Source organism: Lagopus leucura, unplaced genomic scaffold (assembly GCF_019238085.1).
Source record: "Lagopus leucura isolate 7727_CA_CO unplaced genomic scaffold, USGS_WTPT01 Super-Scaffold_739, whole genome shotgun sequence".
Classification (NCBI taxonomy): Eukaryota; Metazoa; Chordata; class Aves; order Galliformes; family Phasianidae; genus Lagopus; species Lagopus leucura.
Genome location: NW_024962255.1, coordinates 5,059,517 through 5,073,230, shown reverse-complemented (window position 1 = coordinate 5,073,230; position 13,714 = coordinate 5,059,517). Strand labels below are relative to the sequence as shown.

Below are 13,714 nucleotides of genomic sequence, written 5' to 3'. Positions count from 1 at the left end.
TCTGTGTTGTGGTGTGTACCACTTTTTCTATGTTATACAGCACATTTAATGTGTTAATGGATAGCAGCAAGTGAATACAAAGAACAATTCTATGACTTTGCTGTGCATTCTTTCTCTTCCTGTAAGAAAATACTTCTCCTTAAAAAGCTGGGTTCTCCATGTACAGCAAAAAAAATTGTCTAACAATACTTAGTTTTATTTTGCATGCAGCATGTCTCTGTAAACTGTACTAAATTCACTTGTAATGAAATGATGCAAAATTCTAAAGCTTCTTCAGAAATCACTGACGTTAAGTAACTTTGATAAGAAATTATCCATTTTCTGGAAAGGAAAATGTTTCTGAGAGCAGCTGACTTTCTTCTTTGGTGGCTAGCAGTAGGAAATTTACTGTGTCTTAGAGGGAAAGAGCATAGGCTCTGTGTATAATGTACATGAAATCCTTATCAGTGGTAGACTTGTTTTTCAAATGTTTAAAATTATTTTTAAGTATAATACATACATGAGAGACTAGGATAACTTGCTCCTTTTCAGATATGTAGACATTTGTGAATCGGTGCCTGTATATTTCTAGTTTTCTGCTAAGAAAAGCATCATATGTTGCAGCAGCAGTCTCTGTCAGTAAACATGCTCCAGATCCTTTCACTACAAACTGCTCAATTTTCATTCTCACAAACAATTTAGTTTTATTTCCATTCAATTATAATCCTGTCCTGAAATGCTGATTTGCATTCATATCCTGTGTATGGCTTTTCATTCCCGTTTGTGTGTATGAAATGAAAGACCTAGAGCATTTCACAAGAGATTTGATAAATACATTTCTTTTTTTCTTTTTTTAAATGGATCAGGAGGGACAGCCTGAACGTGCCCTCAGCAGGAAGTACGGTCCTGTGCAGAGAAGCACTCAGCTGAGAGGAGTTAGTTCTCTGCTACTTACAGTAATCAGTCTTTCTGTTCTCATAGCCACTTGGCAGCTAAGACTTTCCCAGCACTTCTGAAATGTGCTTATTTTGCTGCTGGTGTCAGGTGTTCTTAGAATATTTAAAAATGCCACCAGGCTGTTGAAATCTGTTGCCTTCTCAGAGGAGCTTTCCATTACAGGAGTGTTATTCTCTCTAACTACAGTGTTGGGGACAGAATGATTTGGGGAAGGGTTCGTAATGGGATATGGATCCCTTCACCTCTAGGTCATGCATGCAGAGGCAAGTTGGCTGTGATTGAAAGACTCTGCTGTCAAATGGCTCCTTTGGGGCTCATCTGAAAGTAGCTAATGGATTCAGTATAGGTCTCACCAGAGAGGTGGTCACAATAGAAATAAACCCTACTCCATCCCACGTAGCTGTCACTGATAATCTGACTGGCAGTGTCAGCAGAGAAATCAAAGATGGATGTGAAGACTGAGGCCCTGCATTGAGGTTGTTGCTGGGGCAACGTGTGTGTGGGTATGTTAGGGAAGCCTCCCGTGTCACTCCTCTGATTGTTTTTTAGTAACATCTCAGCTTCCAGCGTTCTCCATTCAGTTTAGTTGTGAAGCAGTGTTTTTGTACATGTTAAGACTGTACACAGTATAGGATTTTATAGTTTTACAGCAAATAGACAAGTAAAGCAGTGGTACTGCAATATTAGACTGTTACTCTGTATCATTATTTCTGCTTCTTATTTTACAAGCCCTAACATGCATTATTGAGCATCTCAAAAGTGGAGACAGACTTCCACAGTACTTGTGTGGGGTACAGTTCATGGCTGTTGGTGCTGTTCATACGTTTCCAGTGAAGAAGCTGTTTCTTTCCTTTGAATTCTGTTAGTGCACGGAGTAAACCCTGTGCTTGAAAGCAGAGACAATCATGTGTTGAATCAAAGTAAACGACTGGCTGTCATAGTAGTGATTTTGAAGAGCATTCATTCATATTTTGACTCAGGAAGTTATGATAACAGACAAATACACGCAAAGAAAAAAGCATGATTAGCTTAGAAGCCATGGAGAGAATTGAGAGGTGTAATAGATTTTTCAGGTTAAAATACTTGGAGACTCTCCAAAATGAAGGTCTGTCCTAACAGTTACTGTTTGGTAAGTGAACAAGCAAAGACTGCCAGCATTAGGGGTAAATAAAAAAGCACACTGTATTCTCCTCCTCACAGCTTTCTCATCCATTACAAATGAGGACGTGAGAGGGGAGATACATCCCCTCTGTTACATCTCTTTTTCCTGATATTGTCCATGATCAATGTGCACTTTTTGCTAGTAAAAAATGAATCTAGCAATATTTGTATGTTTAAAAAAAAAATTACCTTCGGTACTTCTAGTGGGAAAGCAGATGTGAGCATACAGTACTTTGACAGAATAAATACCTCTTGAGGCAGTAATTAATCAAAGACTAATTTGGCAGACAGTGCTTACATGCATTTTGATCTGTTTTAGCTGAAGCATTCGTTAAGGCTATCTTGTCCTGTACTGATCACTTAACAATGCTGAGAGAGAGATCCTGAGCCTACATTGGTTGCTAACATAGCAAAGACTGTCAGCAGTTAACTTTGCATACAGGTGTGATTTGCCCCCCCAAAAATGAGAAACACTGCAGTTATGCTGAAGCACAGTGTTTCTACTCCTTATTTTCCTCCTGTTTATTTTTGCCCAGCGTTAGCAAAGTTTTTTTTTTTTTATGTCCAAGTGGACCTACTGCTCTTTCATAGTTAAAAGCGTTGGAAATCCATTGAAACCTAGCCTTCTCGTATGAAAGTGTTCTATGGGAAACAAAGACTTGCAGTAATTCAGTGTGTCTTTCATCTCTTCGCTGCTGCTACCAATGATTTGGGGGTGTATGTGCAGCCTGGTGCAGAGCTGCAAGGGTGAATGGAAGTACTTAAACAGTGAGTGGCCTAAACTGATGTCTGACTGCTGATTTGGTTTTTTAACATTATTTTGAATGATGTGATTACCAGGGTCCAGAGCATTCATCAGCCAGGCCTGAAAGGTTTCTGCAGATGAGCAATGACGATTCCGATGCTTATCCAGTAAGTAGATTTGTCAAAAGCCCTGTTCTTTTGGCTGCTCTTCACTTTTCAGAGATTTATTTTGACCCAGGTTGTGTTGGCTTCATCATTAGAAAAATCATTTTATTGCCACAGAAGAATAAAAATTTGAGGTTTTTTTTTTTGTCTGAATAATCCTTTTTTTTTGGCTAGGAAGTGGGATAAGATTTAGCTGCAAGAGTTAATGTAACATTAACTTGATCCCAGTAAAAATAATGGGAGTGTGCAGTCTAGGCTGTTTCATTTCAGAGATGAGATCATATACAATTAATCTCTGGCAGCATGATCTCTTTATGGCTGTTCCTCAGGGCCAGTGATTCTGCCTGTATATATTGCTGTGCATACTGCAAATAAGTGTCTCTAGCAAATTTCTAAAGGAGGCCATGTGAAACTACTTGTGGCTTTTTGCACTGGAGCTAAATTGTACTGCCGGGAGCATGAAAGTAGGGCCAGCTTCTAAATTTAATTCAGCTCAGACTTCATAGCTTGATCATTCATTTCTACAGATAAAGTACATAACTCCACAGGCTACTGGGCATTCACTTCCCACTGTGGGTTTTATAAGAAGCACTGTTAAAAATTAATTGAAAAGCTCATAAATTGAAAAATCAATGTATGCATTTCAGTTTTGGCTCTGATTTTGTTACCTTTGGAGTAAGGATAATTCCAAAGCAGTGTTCCTTTTCATGTAAAGGTGTTTTTTGCCACTGTACTGGCAGAATAAAGAAAGACCTGTTTGACTCAGTACGTCTAAGGACAAATTTAATTGCACATAATAAGGAAGTTGTAAATATTATCAGAGGAGCTAAATAACAATTTGTAACATGAACTAGGACATTGTGTTAGGTGCTGTATCAGTCAATATTGAGATTATTTTACCTGCATAAATACTTACCTGTATCCATATATGCATTTGTATATAAAACATATGTATGTGTAAAATAAATACAAAATATGAAATTTATGTACTGAGATGAGGACAGGACACCTACCAAAAAAAAGGGAGAAGGTTAACTATACTCTCAAAAATTGAATTACTGTTCTAAATCTTTCAGAGAGGTTCTATTTTGTGCCTTAGACCTACTGAAGTCCTAGTTCTCCTCACCCTTCCTTCCTGGACTTCCCAGCTTGCTGAAATTAAAGGAAATGTTTTGCCTTTCTTCCTAGAACAATATAAAAGTAAGTAAGAACAGAAGAGTGTTTCATAGGGATGCTTCCCAAGCTAATAATATAATCTCAGCAGAGCTCTGCTATTGGAGTTTTCTGAGACAGGGAGTTGGTGAGAATCAGAAATAGAAAGATGACTTTTAAGCTTTTTTTTTCCCTGATCTTTTTTAGATGTTTTTCTAATGGCTTTAATATCTCTCTCAGGAGTTCAGCAAACAGTTTGAAGTTTCCCAGCTGTATGAATGCAACTGGATTGTGGTGAATTGTTCAACTCCAGCCAACTACTTTCATGTCCTCAGAAGACAGATCTTGCTACCATTCAGAAAACCGGTAGAGTTACTCTAATGGACTTCATTACTCTAGCTGTATTAACTGTTGAGTAAAGAAGGGATCTTTGTTTGCATATGCTGTACTGCTGAAAGGAAAACAAAAGGTGAAAAGCTTTACTTGCACGCAGGTGTTCAGTTTGGAGTGAAACTTAACTCTCACTAGAAGTCTAAAACTGTATTTTCAGCTTGGCTTCTTTATGACTGTGCAGTCCATCAGATGGGTTTGTCAAGACACTGTGTGGCTAACAAGTTGCACGGCTACAACCTGCATGTCTACTTGCTTGTGCTCCAAAAACCTGTGTCTATTTGTGTAAGCACTGACTGCCATCTTTAAAAAGGCTCTTTTTGTTTGGAGTCATAATGCTGTCTCCACTCCAGTGCCAGACCCTTTCCCTCTGCTCTTTTAGAGGTGTTCTTCTGTACTATTATGGAGAATTCACAAGTGCAAATTTGTCCATGCTTACACTGGGATAACCATATAGTGTAAGGCATTGCTGTTTGTGTCACTGCGTTGCTGTGACTGCAGTAGTGGCTAATGGATCAGCGAGCGGAAACTTGAAAGCTCAGCTTGGATTTCCTCAGAATACATCTTCTCAGCTGGTTTCACATGGAAATACTGACCAAAGTGCTCCATCACTCTGAGATTTTTAAACTTGTAGATGTTGCTTATAGCTAAAATTGGATAGAATTGCAATTATTTCTTCCTTTCAAGGCCAGTTACCATGAATCCTTTTAGAGGCTAACTGATTTCAGGCATGGCTGCTAAAACACAGATTTTTGGAGAAAACTCCATTAACTTTTGAAGCCATTTGGGCATCTTTAAAACTTGAAGACACTTAGACATATACAGCTATGGTATATATCATGTGTTTGTAGCTTGTGATTTGATTTTATTCTTAAAGAGAGGCATAAAGCAGTGGTTTTTGAGAATCCATATAGAGAGTGAATTACCCAAATCTTTGGAATAATTATTAAATTAATAATAATTATTAAACTCCATGGGGTTTCAAAACAGGAGAAAAACCACAAAAATTTATTGTTTGCTATTCATATTAATTTTATTTCAGTTTGTCTTTTCAGTTTATGTCTTTTGTATGAACATTGATAAGAATATTGCAAATAATAATGTAGATAAAGCTGCTCCTCAGTGCTGGAAGTTGTTTTTTTGTTTTGCAGTTAATCATTTTGACACCCAAGTCACTGCTGAGGCATCCAGAAGCTAAATCCAGTTTTGATGAAATGGTCTCTGGTAAGTGATGTTAAAGTATTATGAACAAATAATCAGCTATACGAAGTTACATGTCAGATTGAAAACATGAAGAAGAGAATCTGTTCTGGGGAGCTTGCCTTTTCCTTTGGCTTAATTTCTGTGGAGCTGATTTAACAAGCTCTAGCCTAGACTTTGGCCGAAATGTATGCATTCGGATGCAGATGTTTAACATGTTATCTAGTAACCAGGCATTAGTTTTGCAATCCCTTCTCTGTAGAGATATTCTTCTTAGTAGATAGACTATTAGATCTTTCTGTTCTTTTTCCCTAAACTTGAAAGTTTGGATTGTCCTAATTTCTGTCCCCCCAGAGAAGGAAGGAATAGGCTGTAATCACAACGTGCCCATTTGGAAGAACCAAGGTTGTATTTCTTACTGCTGCAGTCAGTTCTGGGGCTGAGTTGTCAAACCAGAGATCTATGCTAAGTTCATTGCTACAGTGAGTTCAGAGCTATACACTACTACCTGAAACTACTGTTGGCAGCACCAAGAGATAAGGTGTTTACTACAGATGTGACATCAAAAAATGAAGGAATAGGTCTTGCCATGAGCTGGCTAGAATATATTAGAGTGGCATGAGGAAAGCATAGTAAATGATGAAAAATAATTGCTCATAGTGAGTGCTTAGGTGTGGTGGTCTGTTTCAGATTCTAGCTGGTGTCTTGATTGCTGTCAGAAAAAAATAACCGCTCAGGTTTTTCAAAGCATGTTGTAGCGCATAAACATATGGAAATGTTGCAGTATCTCCTTTTTGTAAGTGAATGAAGTTTGCTTTTCAAGCAAATAAATTTGTGAGTTTCAATTACTGCTCAAATATTTTTTGGAATGAGTCAAATCAGAAATCTTGTGAGCACTGTGATTTGTCTCTGCTTAATGAGAGCCCCTGCTACTTCAGGGATAGGAGGATAACCTTTGATAGTTGCCAAAATTCACAGTTAGTATCCAGTTCTGACTACTTTCATGTTCTTACTGTCTTGTTGACAGCAAGAAGTATTGCTGACTCTCAGCACACTTTTTGCTTTGTTTTTGACTGAAAGCTGAGACAGCTGGCCCAGTCAAGCACAGATTCAGTGTTTTTTAATGATGAATTCTGCTGTTCAGTGAGACAGGCTAATTCTGACATAAATCAGTTCTTTTTTTTATGTTTGTGTTGCTGCTTTTCTCCCCCCAAGATAAATGGTTCTTCAAACAGTAGCTTATTTTCCTAGTAAGTGGGTGTGCTTATTCAGTCTGGGAGGTCGTGTTGCTGTCTGCTACCTTGCAGCTGGTTAATGGGGGAATAATTTTAATCAATCATAGCAAGGACCAAAGAAAAGGAATTTCTAGACTCTCTAGTTCCCCTTTGTGCCAGTGTAGGATTATTGCCTTTCATACCTTCCAGTTTCATATATCCCAAGCAAACTGTTCTCCTGGGAGAGGATACCATAGAGGAGCAGACACCTAGCAGTCAGGTTTTGCATCTGAAATTTCTTTTTATCACTTACGCATATGGATCTATACTATGCTAATTCTTCCTTTAGCTAATGCTGGTTTAGCTCTCAGAGGTTTAAATCGCATAAATATGTGCTGGTAATGCGCATGTGTCTAAATACTTCTGCAGTTACCATATTTAGTTGCGCTGTGTAAGGTGAGTGGTGTTGTTAAAGCTGGCAGGTGGCTAAGCACCACCTTCTGCCAGTGGGATGGGGGAGAAAAATGGAAAAAAGAAAACCACGAAGTTGAAATAAAAAATACTAAGACAAAAAAGGAAAAATACCAGTTAGGATAGTTATGTATATGTATGTAGCTTACTCTGTAAGTAATGCCTCCCATTTATTTATGTGGAAACTACAACAGTTACCAAGAGCACAATAACACTATTTGATGGAGCAAATTCCCATCTACAAGGCATTATTTTCAACATAGTCACCACCATTATCTACGTGTTTTTGTCAGCTATGAACAAGAGCCTGCATGCTGCACTTGTAGATGTCTGCACCAGTGCAGGTAACTCACTGTTTCATGGCTGCTGTGACAGCATTGTTACTCAGAAAATGTTGCCCATGCAGTCTGCCTTTCATCAGTCCAAACACGTGGAAGTCAGAAGGTGACAAATCTGGACTACGTGAATCTGGACGCACAGCTGGGTGTGGTAAGGACAAGATTGGCAACTGGGTCATGGCCTTATGGAGTTACAAGCTTCTCTCTTCCTCTGGTCTGACTCTAGATTTGAGCCTTCAGCTTCGTCAGTGTCACAGTGTTGCAGGCAGAGTTGATGGTTTGCCTAAGTTCCAGGAAGTCCAGAGGAATCACTCCATTCCTATCCCAGAAAACAGTGCTCATGACTGTACCTCCTGAGGGCTGCATCTTTAACTTTTTCTTCTTCAGGGGAAATTCACTTGTCACCAGTCCATGGAGTGTTGTTTTGACTCCTGCTCATAGTTGTGATACCGCATCTTATCATCAGTAATGATGTGAACCAAGAAACAGTCACCTTCATCCTCGTGTTCATTCCAATAGATCCTGAAAAACTTCCACGTTGTGCAAGCTCTGTACACAATTCCTTGGTCATAGGCTACTGATTTGCACAGATGAGGTGACTGAAATGCTCTTCATTTCATGGTGTGACAGCTATGTATGGCTGTCCAGAACACAGCTTGTCTTATGCACTGCTGTTGCCACTGCTGACATGCATGACCCATCCTTCATTGGTCTCATATTCACTTTTTGGCCTCTGAAATATTCAGTAAACATCAATGAATGTCAATGAGTGCCAATTTTTTTCTGTGTGGAGGAATTCAGTTCCACACATTTGCTTCATATACGCTTCTATACCAGATGCTGTTTGTCAGACTGCCCCTCTGCTGCCACCTGTCCCACAGCAGCAAAATGTAGCAATATTGGTGGAAAGGTTCAACCTCTATTGCTGTACCGCTCAAATTTACCTCTCAGTGTTGGAGGCCAACATAAGAAAATAGGAGGTATTACTTTCAGAGCAGCCCTTGTGTACAAAACAAGTGACACACCATGCAGTTGCTCCCTGCTCACTGACCAGTGCCCAGCCAGTCTCCAAGCAGTGGTTTCCCCCAGCCATCTTCTCAGTGTGGTAGTTCTGCACAGTGTTGTATGATCTGGGTTATCCCTGTGTCTGTGTAGGTCAGCTGTCCTGATTCTGTCCCCTCTCAGCTCCTTGTGCTCCCTTACTCCCTCACTGGCAGGATGATATGAGAAGCTGAAAAACTGAAATGTCTTTGGCTCTTTACAGCACTGCTTTGCAACAACTAAAACATTTGTGTGTTATCAGCATTGTTTTTCTCCTAAAGCCAAAGCACAGCATTGTAGCAAATGCTATGAAGAAAATCAACACCATGCCAGCTGAAACCAGGACAGTCAGCTGTCCAATCAAATTAAAGCTGTAAAGCACAACACAAAGCTAAAATACAGTTCTCTGTTAATATATTTCTCCATCTTGTGAGTGGAAGAGCTAACTATTCATGGTCTTTCAACTTTTGAAACTGAAATTTGCTTTAGCAGAATTGTCAGTCTGAAAAGACAGAGAGGTAGCAGAGCCCCATGACCATTGTAATCTGTCAGTTGCTTGGTGACGTTACATTTCCTGTGCTGCTTTATTCCAGTGTCACTTCCACTGAGAAAGCTTTTCTAATTATTGCTATAATTAGGTACCACTTTTCAACGTGTGATTCCTGAGAATGGACTGGCAGCTCAAGCACCACATGAGGTCAAGCGAGTGATTTTCTGTACAGGAAAAGTGTACTATGATCTTGTGAAAGAGAGAAAGAATCAAGACTTGGAGAAGCAAGTAGCTATAACCAGACTTGAGCAGGTGAGCTCCCTGATCCTTCCAAAGACAGATGCTGGGGATACTTTTAGCAAGGGCTTGCTGTGCCAGAGTTACCTCTGGTACTAAATAGTTCATTACAATAGTTGGTTATAATACGTGAGAGATGAAAAGTTTTACTACCGGAGGCTAAAGCCTTATAAGAGAAAGTTTTGCCAGTTATGAATCTCTCTTCCCAGATCTCACCATTCCCATTTGACCTGCTCAAAGAAGAACTTGACAAGTATCCAGATGCAGATCTAGTTTGGTGTCAGGAGGAGCACAAAAACAGTGGATATTACGATTACGTCAAACCTCGTTTCCGCACTATTGTGAACCACACTCGACCTATTTGGTATGAGACTTTTAACAGTTGCTCCATCTCCTGGTCCAGTTTGTTTGGCAGGCTTTTGACTTAAGGATTTTATTTATGCAGAAGGCAGAGTCTGTCCATAAATCAGAAAACTGTGAGTTTGGGTTCTTAGTTGAAGGAGGAAGAGTCTAGATGACTATTTCTCAAATACATAACAAGCATCTCAATCCTCTTTGTAGTTCTGAAACAAAATCAGTAGCATCTAGCTCTGTTTATTACTTCTTTGCACAGTGCTTAACTCTTCTGGCTTTTTTTGTTTTGTCTATGAATGTGTCTTTTTTAATAAAAATTTCCATCTACATTTTGGGCTCTTGGGGAAAATAGTAGTTGTAAGAATTACATTCATTCAGTTAGCTTTGCATTTACTGTAGGTGATTGTCTCAAATCTGCACATGCAGCTGTTGAAGGAGCATTTCATTGCCTGGAGCAAGCTATCTAATTATGAGACAGTGTAGCTGTCTGTTGTAGGTGGGATGGGGAGAAGATGCAGTGAAGGAGAAAGAGGTGGGAGCTGACTGGAAGGTACAACTGATGGTACAAATTAGATTTGATTATATTTTTATTTAAGAAAGATTGATAATAATTTGTTCAAATCTGCTGAGTTGACTTAATAAATGCATTTAGCAGCATGCTCCCATACTCGTTAGTGTCAAAATAATCTCTCTTCTTACCTCATTTGACTGCCCAATTCTTTTTGTCACAAAGGTATGTTGGCCGAGAGCCTGCTGCTGCAGCTGCCACAGGCAACAAGAACACACATCTGGTGTCGCTCAGAAGGTTCCTGGATACAGCTTTCAACCTGGAGGCCTTTGAGGGAAAGACATTCTAACTGCAGGACACTGTCTCATCTCTATCTACAACTGTCTCAAATTTCAGCAGCGAAGGGAAGAATTAATAGGAGAAATGCTGGAAATTATGTAAGGATCCAGCAGCTAACTTCATTACTCTGCACTTTTCTCCCAGTTTGTAAGAAAAAAAAAAACAACAAAAAAGCAACTTCTACCATTTTGTGTCACTTTTCTATTTAGATTGGGAGATCTTTGGGACAAGGAGAATCTAGTTTAGAAAGGCTCTGATCTCAGACTGTTGACATTTTCAAATTGCTCTAAGTTGAGAGGGCATGGACAGCATGATGTCATTGTGCACATCCCCAAAAAAGAGGAAAGTGAGTTTAAGAAGCCATTAAAGAAACAAGATGCATCATTTGACAGCGATTGACAGTTGTTTCTAGGCATATTGGAGAGGAATAACAAAACCAAAAAGGAAAGTTGCTATTGTGACACTGATGGATTACTTAGGTACAGAAACGTACTGGGTGTGGATATTGGAAGGAGATGGTAAACTGCCATGACAAGGCTCAAAATAGTCAGGATTACAAAGTCAGTTAACTATGGGTGATTACAGAAGTGGTGTGGATTATTTGGATGTAAAATAGAGGCACCACAATGGAGCTGACCACAGCTATCAGAGCAGTGGCATATCAACAGTAGAGTTGAGCAGCAAAGTGGGGGATAAATGAATTGAGAGTAAGAGATGACAGTACCAATTATTTCCATTCCTTTGGATGCCTGATTTGATGCTTTACAGTATGTAGGAAACTGGGGGGGGGTCCTATGAACATCCTCTTTGGCTTCTTTCTCTCATTATAGTACAAGGATTTGCCACCTTTGACCTGGTAGCACCTGTAAAAAGGCTGTGAGAAATGTGCATCTGTCAGCAAGTACTGGGTTCTCTGCTTTGTCCAGTTTGAATCAGTCCCTCAAAATTCCGTGTTGGTGTTAATTCAACTCTGAAATGTCAGTTTCCAATTTACTCACCCATTTTTACGTCAAGGAAGGTGGGCAAGCAACATTTCCTGATTGACCAAAAGCACGTGCTGTATTTTTATATGAAATTGTAACTGATTTTGTTGATCCTTCGTGCTTACCTGTTGGTTAGGCTATCAATTGCCGTTTACTTTCAGTATGGGCTTAAAGGGGGACTTCCTCTAAGGGCTGACCCTGGCAGGCAGCTTAGGGACAGCAAGATCAAGAAGGTCTGTGGCAGGGGGCAGCAAGGGGATGGTTGCACTCTAGAGAGTGCTTGGCTGCATTGGAGGCACTGCATGGCAGGGTGATGTCAAACTGCTTGAGCTTTATCTGCAGTGCCAAAAAGCAGGTGGGCACAGGTTTCCACTCCCCTCTCTGTGTAAGACCTAGTGTTGTTGGATGTTCTGCTCCGTCTGCTCCAGGAGAAATGGGATGGGGGGTGAGCTGTTTGGCTGCAGACTCTGCAATGGGTGTGGCAGGAATCGGAGGAATGGCTGTGCCTGTGTTGAGGCAGAAAACAATACTAAGCTGTGTGAGGACCCTGTGCCCCTACAGTGCCTGAGGGTTGTGCTAGATCCATTCATAACAAATGACTGGAAAACACGTAGAGGAGACCGCCATCTCCAATTCCCTGTCCTGAATGTGCTCCTGGGACATGCTCTTGTTCCTGGAAGTAAGTTCTGCCCTGCTGTTGCTGTATTGGCTGTGACATAATAAGGGTTGACAGTTTATGCTTGGTGGAAATAGTCAAGTGATGCTGAAAGGCATCTTGTCTTGTCAAAGTAAAAAGCTCTATTAAAAACTTTGAGCTATGATCACTTGCTGCTAGTACAAGCAGGTTACCAAAAGGGGATGTGCACCTCATGCTGTCCCTTCGCTTAGCCTGGAGGTAGCATGGTAAAAATAAAATCAATCCTCCTGTTAGAGCATAAAATTGGTGTGCTAAGGTGCTTACGTGGGTTCCAGAACCAAGCTTAGTTAAATGTTCATGAAAAATCAGTAGCATCCTTTTGAATTAGGCTGGTTGCCTTGGGCTTTCTCTGTCATTGAAACGCTGAAGTTAATTCAATCTTTTGAAACCTAATGAACTTGGAAAATACTGCTGTTGACAGCAGTGAAGATTGTCTCCTGTCCATTTCTGCAGTTCAAAACATTACACTGATGGGCAGTAACCATCACCCAAAGTATTTTAATGCTTCTATGAATCTGTGTTTCTGTGGTAATAATTGAATGCGCCTAAATATCGCTGGCACCACTCATTGTGTTCTCAGTCTGCATAAAGCAGGTCAGTGCTGCATGAAATATGATAAATGCACTTGTGCCACAGTAAATGCAGAGGTAAGAAACAAAATTAACCTAGAAATGTAAGTGGTGAATGGCAGGTTTCCATTTTCATTGTGTGTCATAGATTGTGGCATAATAGTTGCATAAAAATTCCATCAGAGAATGTAAAAAAAAAAAAAACACAGAACAAAACAATAAAATATGTAAGAAATTCCTTGTTATGCCTGTTCTCTTTGACAGTTTCTCTTTTGAAGGCTGCTGTTAGTATCCATTCATGAGAATGCTAGGGCAGCTCATTTTTTTACGGTTTCTGTTTGTTTCCCCAATAGTAGCTTATTTAAATTCAGAGGCAAAGAAGGAGACACAGCATTTGAACTGCAAAAAGCTAATTACTCAGAACCACTGGGTTAGAAGTAGTGATAAAAACATTGAGGTTATACTAGAAATGCTCACATTTCTAGTTCCAAACAGAATTTTCTAATTACAAGGGTTGGACTGGAATTAATTTCTCCAATTTCAATACAGGACTTCATTTCTCTAAACATTTTGGCTCAACATTATTAAATTGTTGTTACTGTTGCCTGCACTTTCAGATAGCAAGTGTTCAAAAGCCAGTAAAGGATTAGAAATAGCTAAATGCA

At 39.7% G+C, this 13,714-nt stretch overlaps 1 protein-coding gene across 2 annotated transcripts in view; it reads left to right on the top strand.

Annotated features, from left to right (window-relative positions):
* OGDHL (oxoglutarate dehydrogenase L) overlaps positions 1–13,255 on the top strand; it is a 51,764-nt gene extending 38,509 nt beyond the window's left edge. For both annotated transcript variants that reach the window (XM_042863403.1, XM_042863404.1), the window contains 6 exons: positions 2,938–3,009; positions 4,399–4,524; positions 5,700–5,772; positions 9,451–9,614; positions 9,809–9,963; positions 10,687–13,255. In XM_042863403.1, coding sequence (XP_042719337.1) covers positions 2,938–3,009; positions 4,399–4,524; positions 5,700–5,772; positions 9,451–9,614; positions 9,809–9,963; positions 10,687–10,810 — 714 coding nt within the window. In that variant the 3' untranslated portion in view covers positions 10,811–13,255. The remainder of the gene's footprint in view (positions 1–2,937; positions 3,010–4,398; positions 4,525–5,699; positions 5,773–9,450; positions 9,615–9,808; positions 9,964–10,686) is intronic.
* Positions 13,256–13,714: the final 459 nt, after the last annotated feature.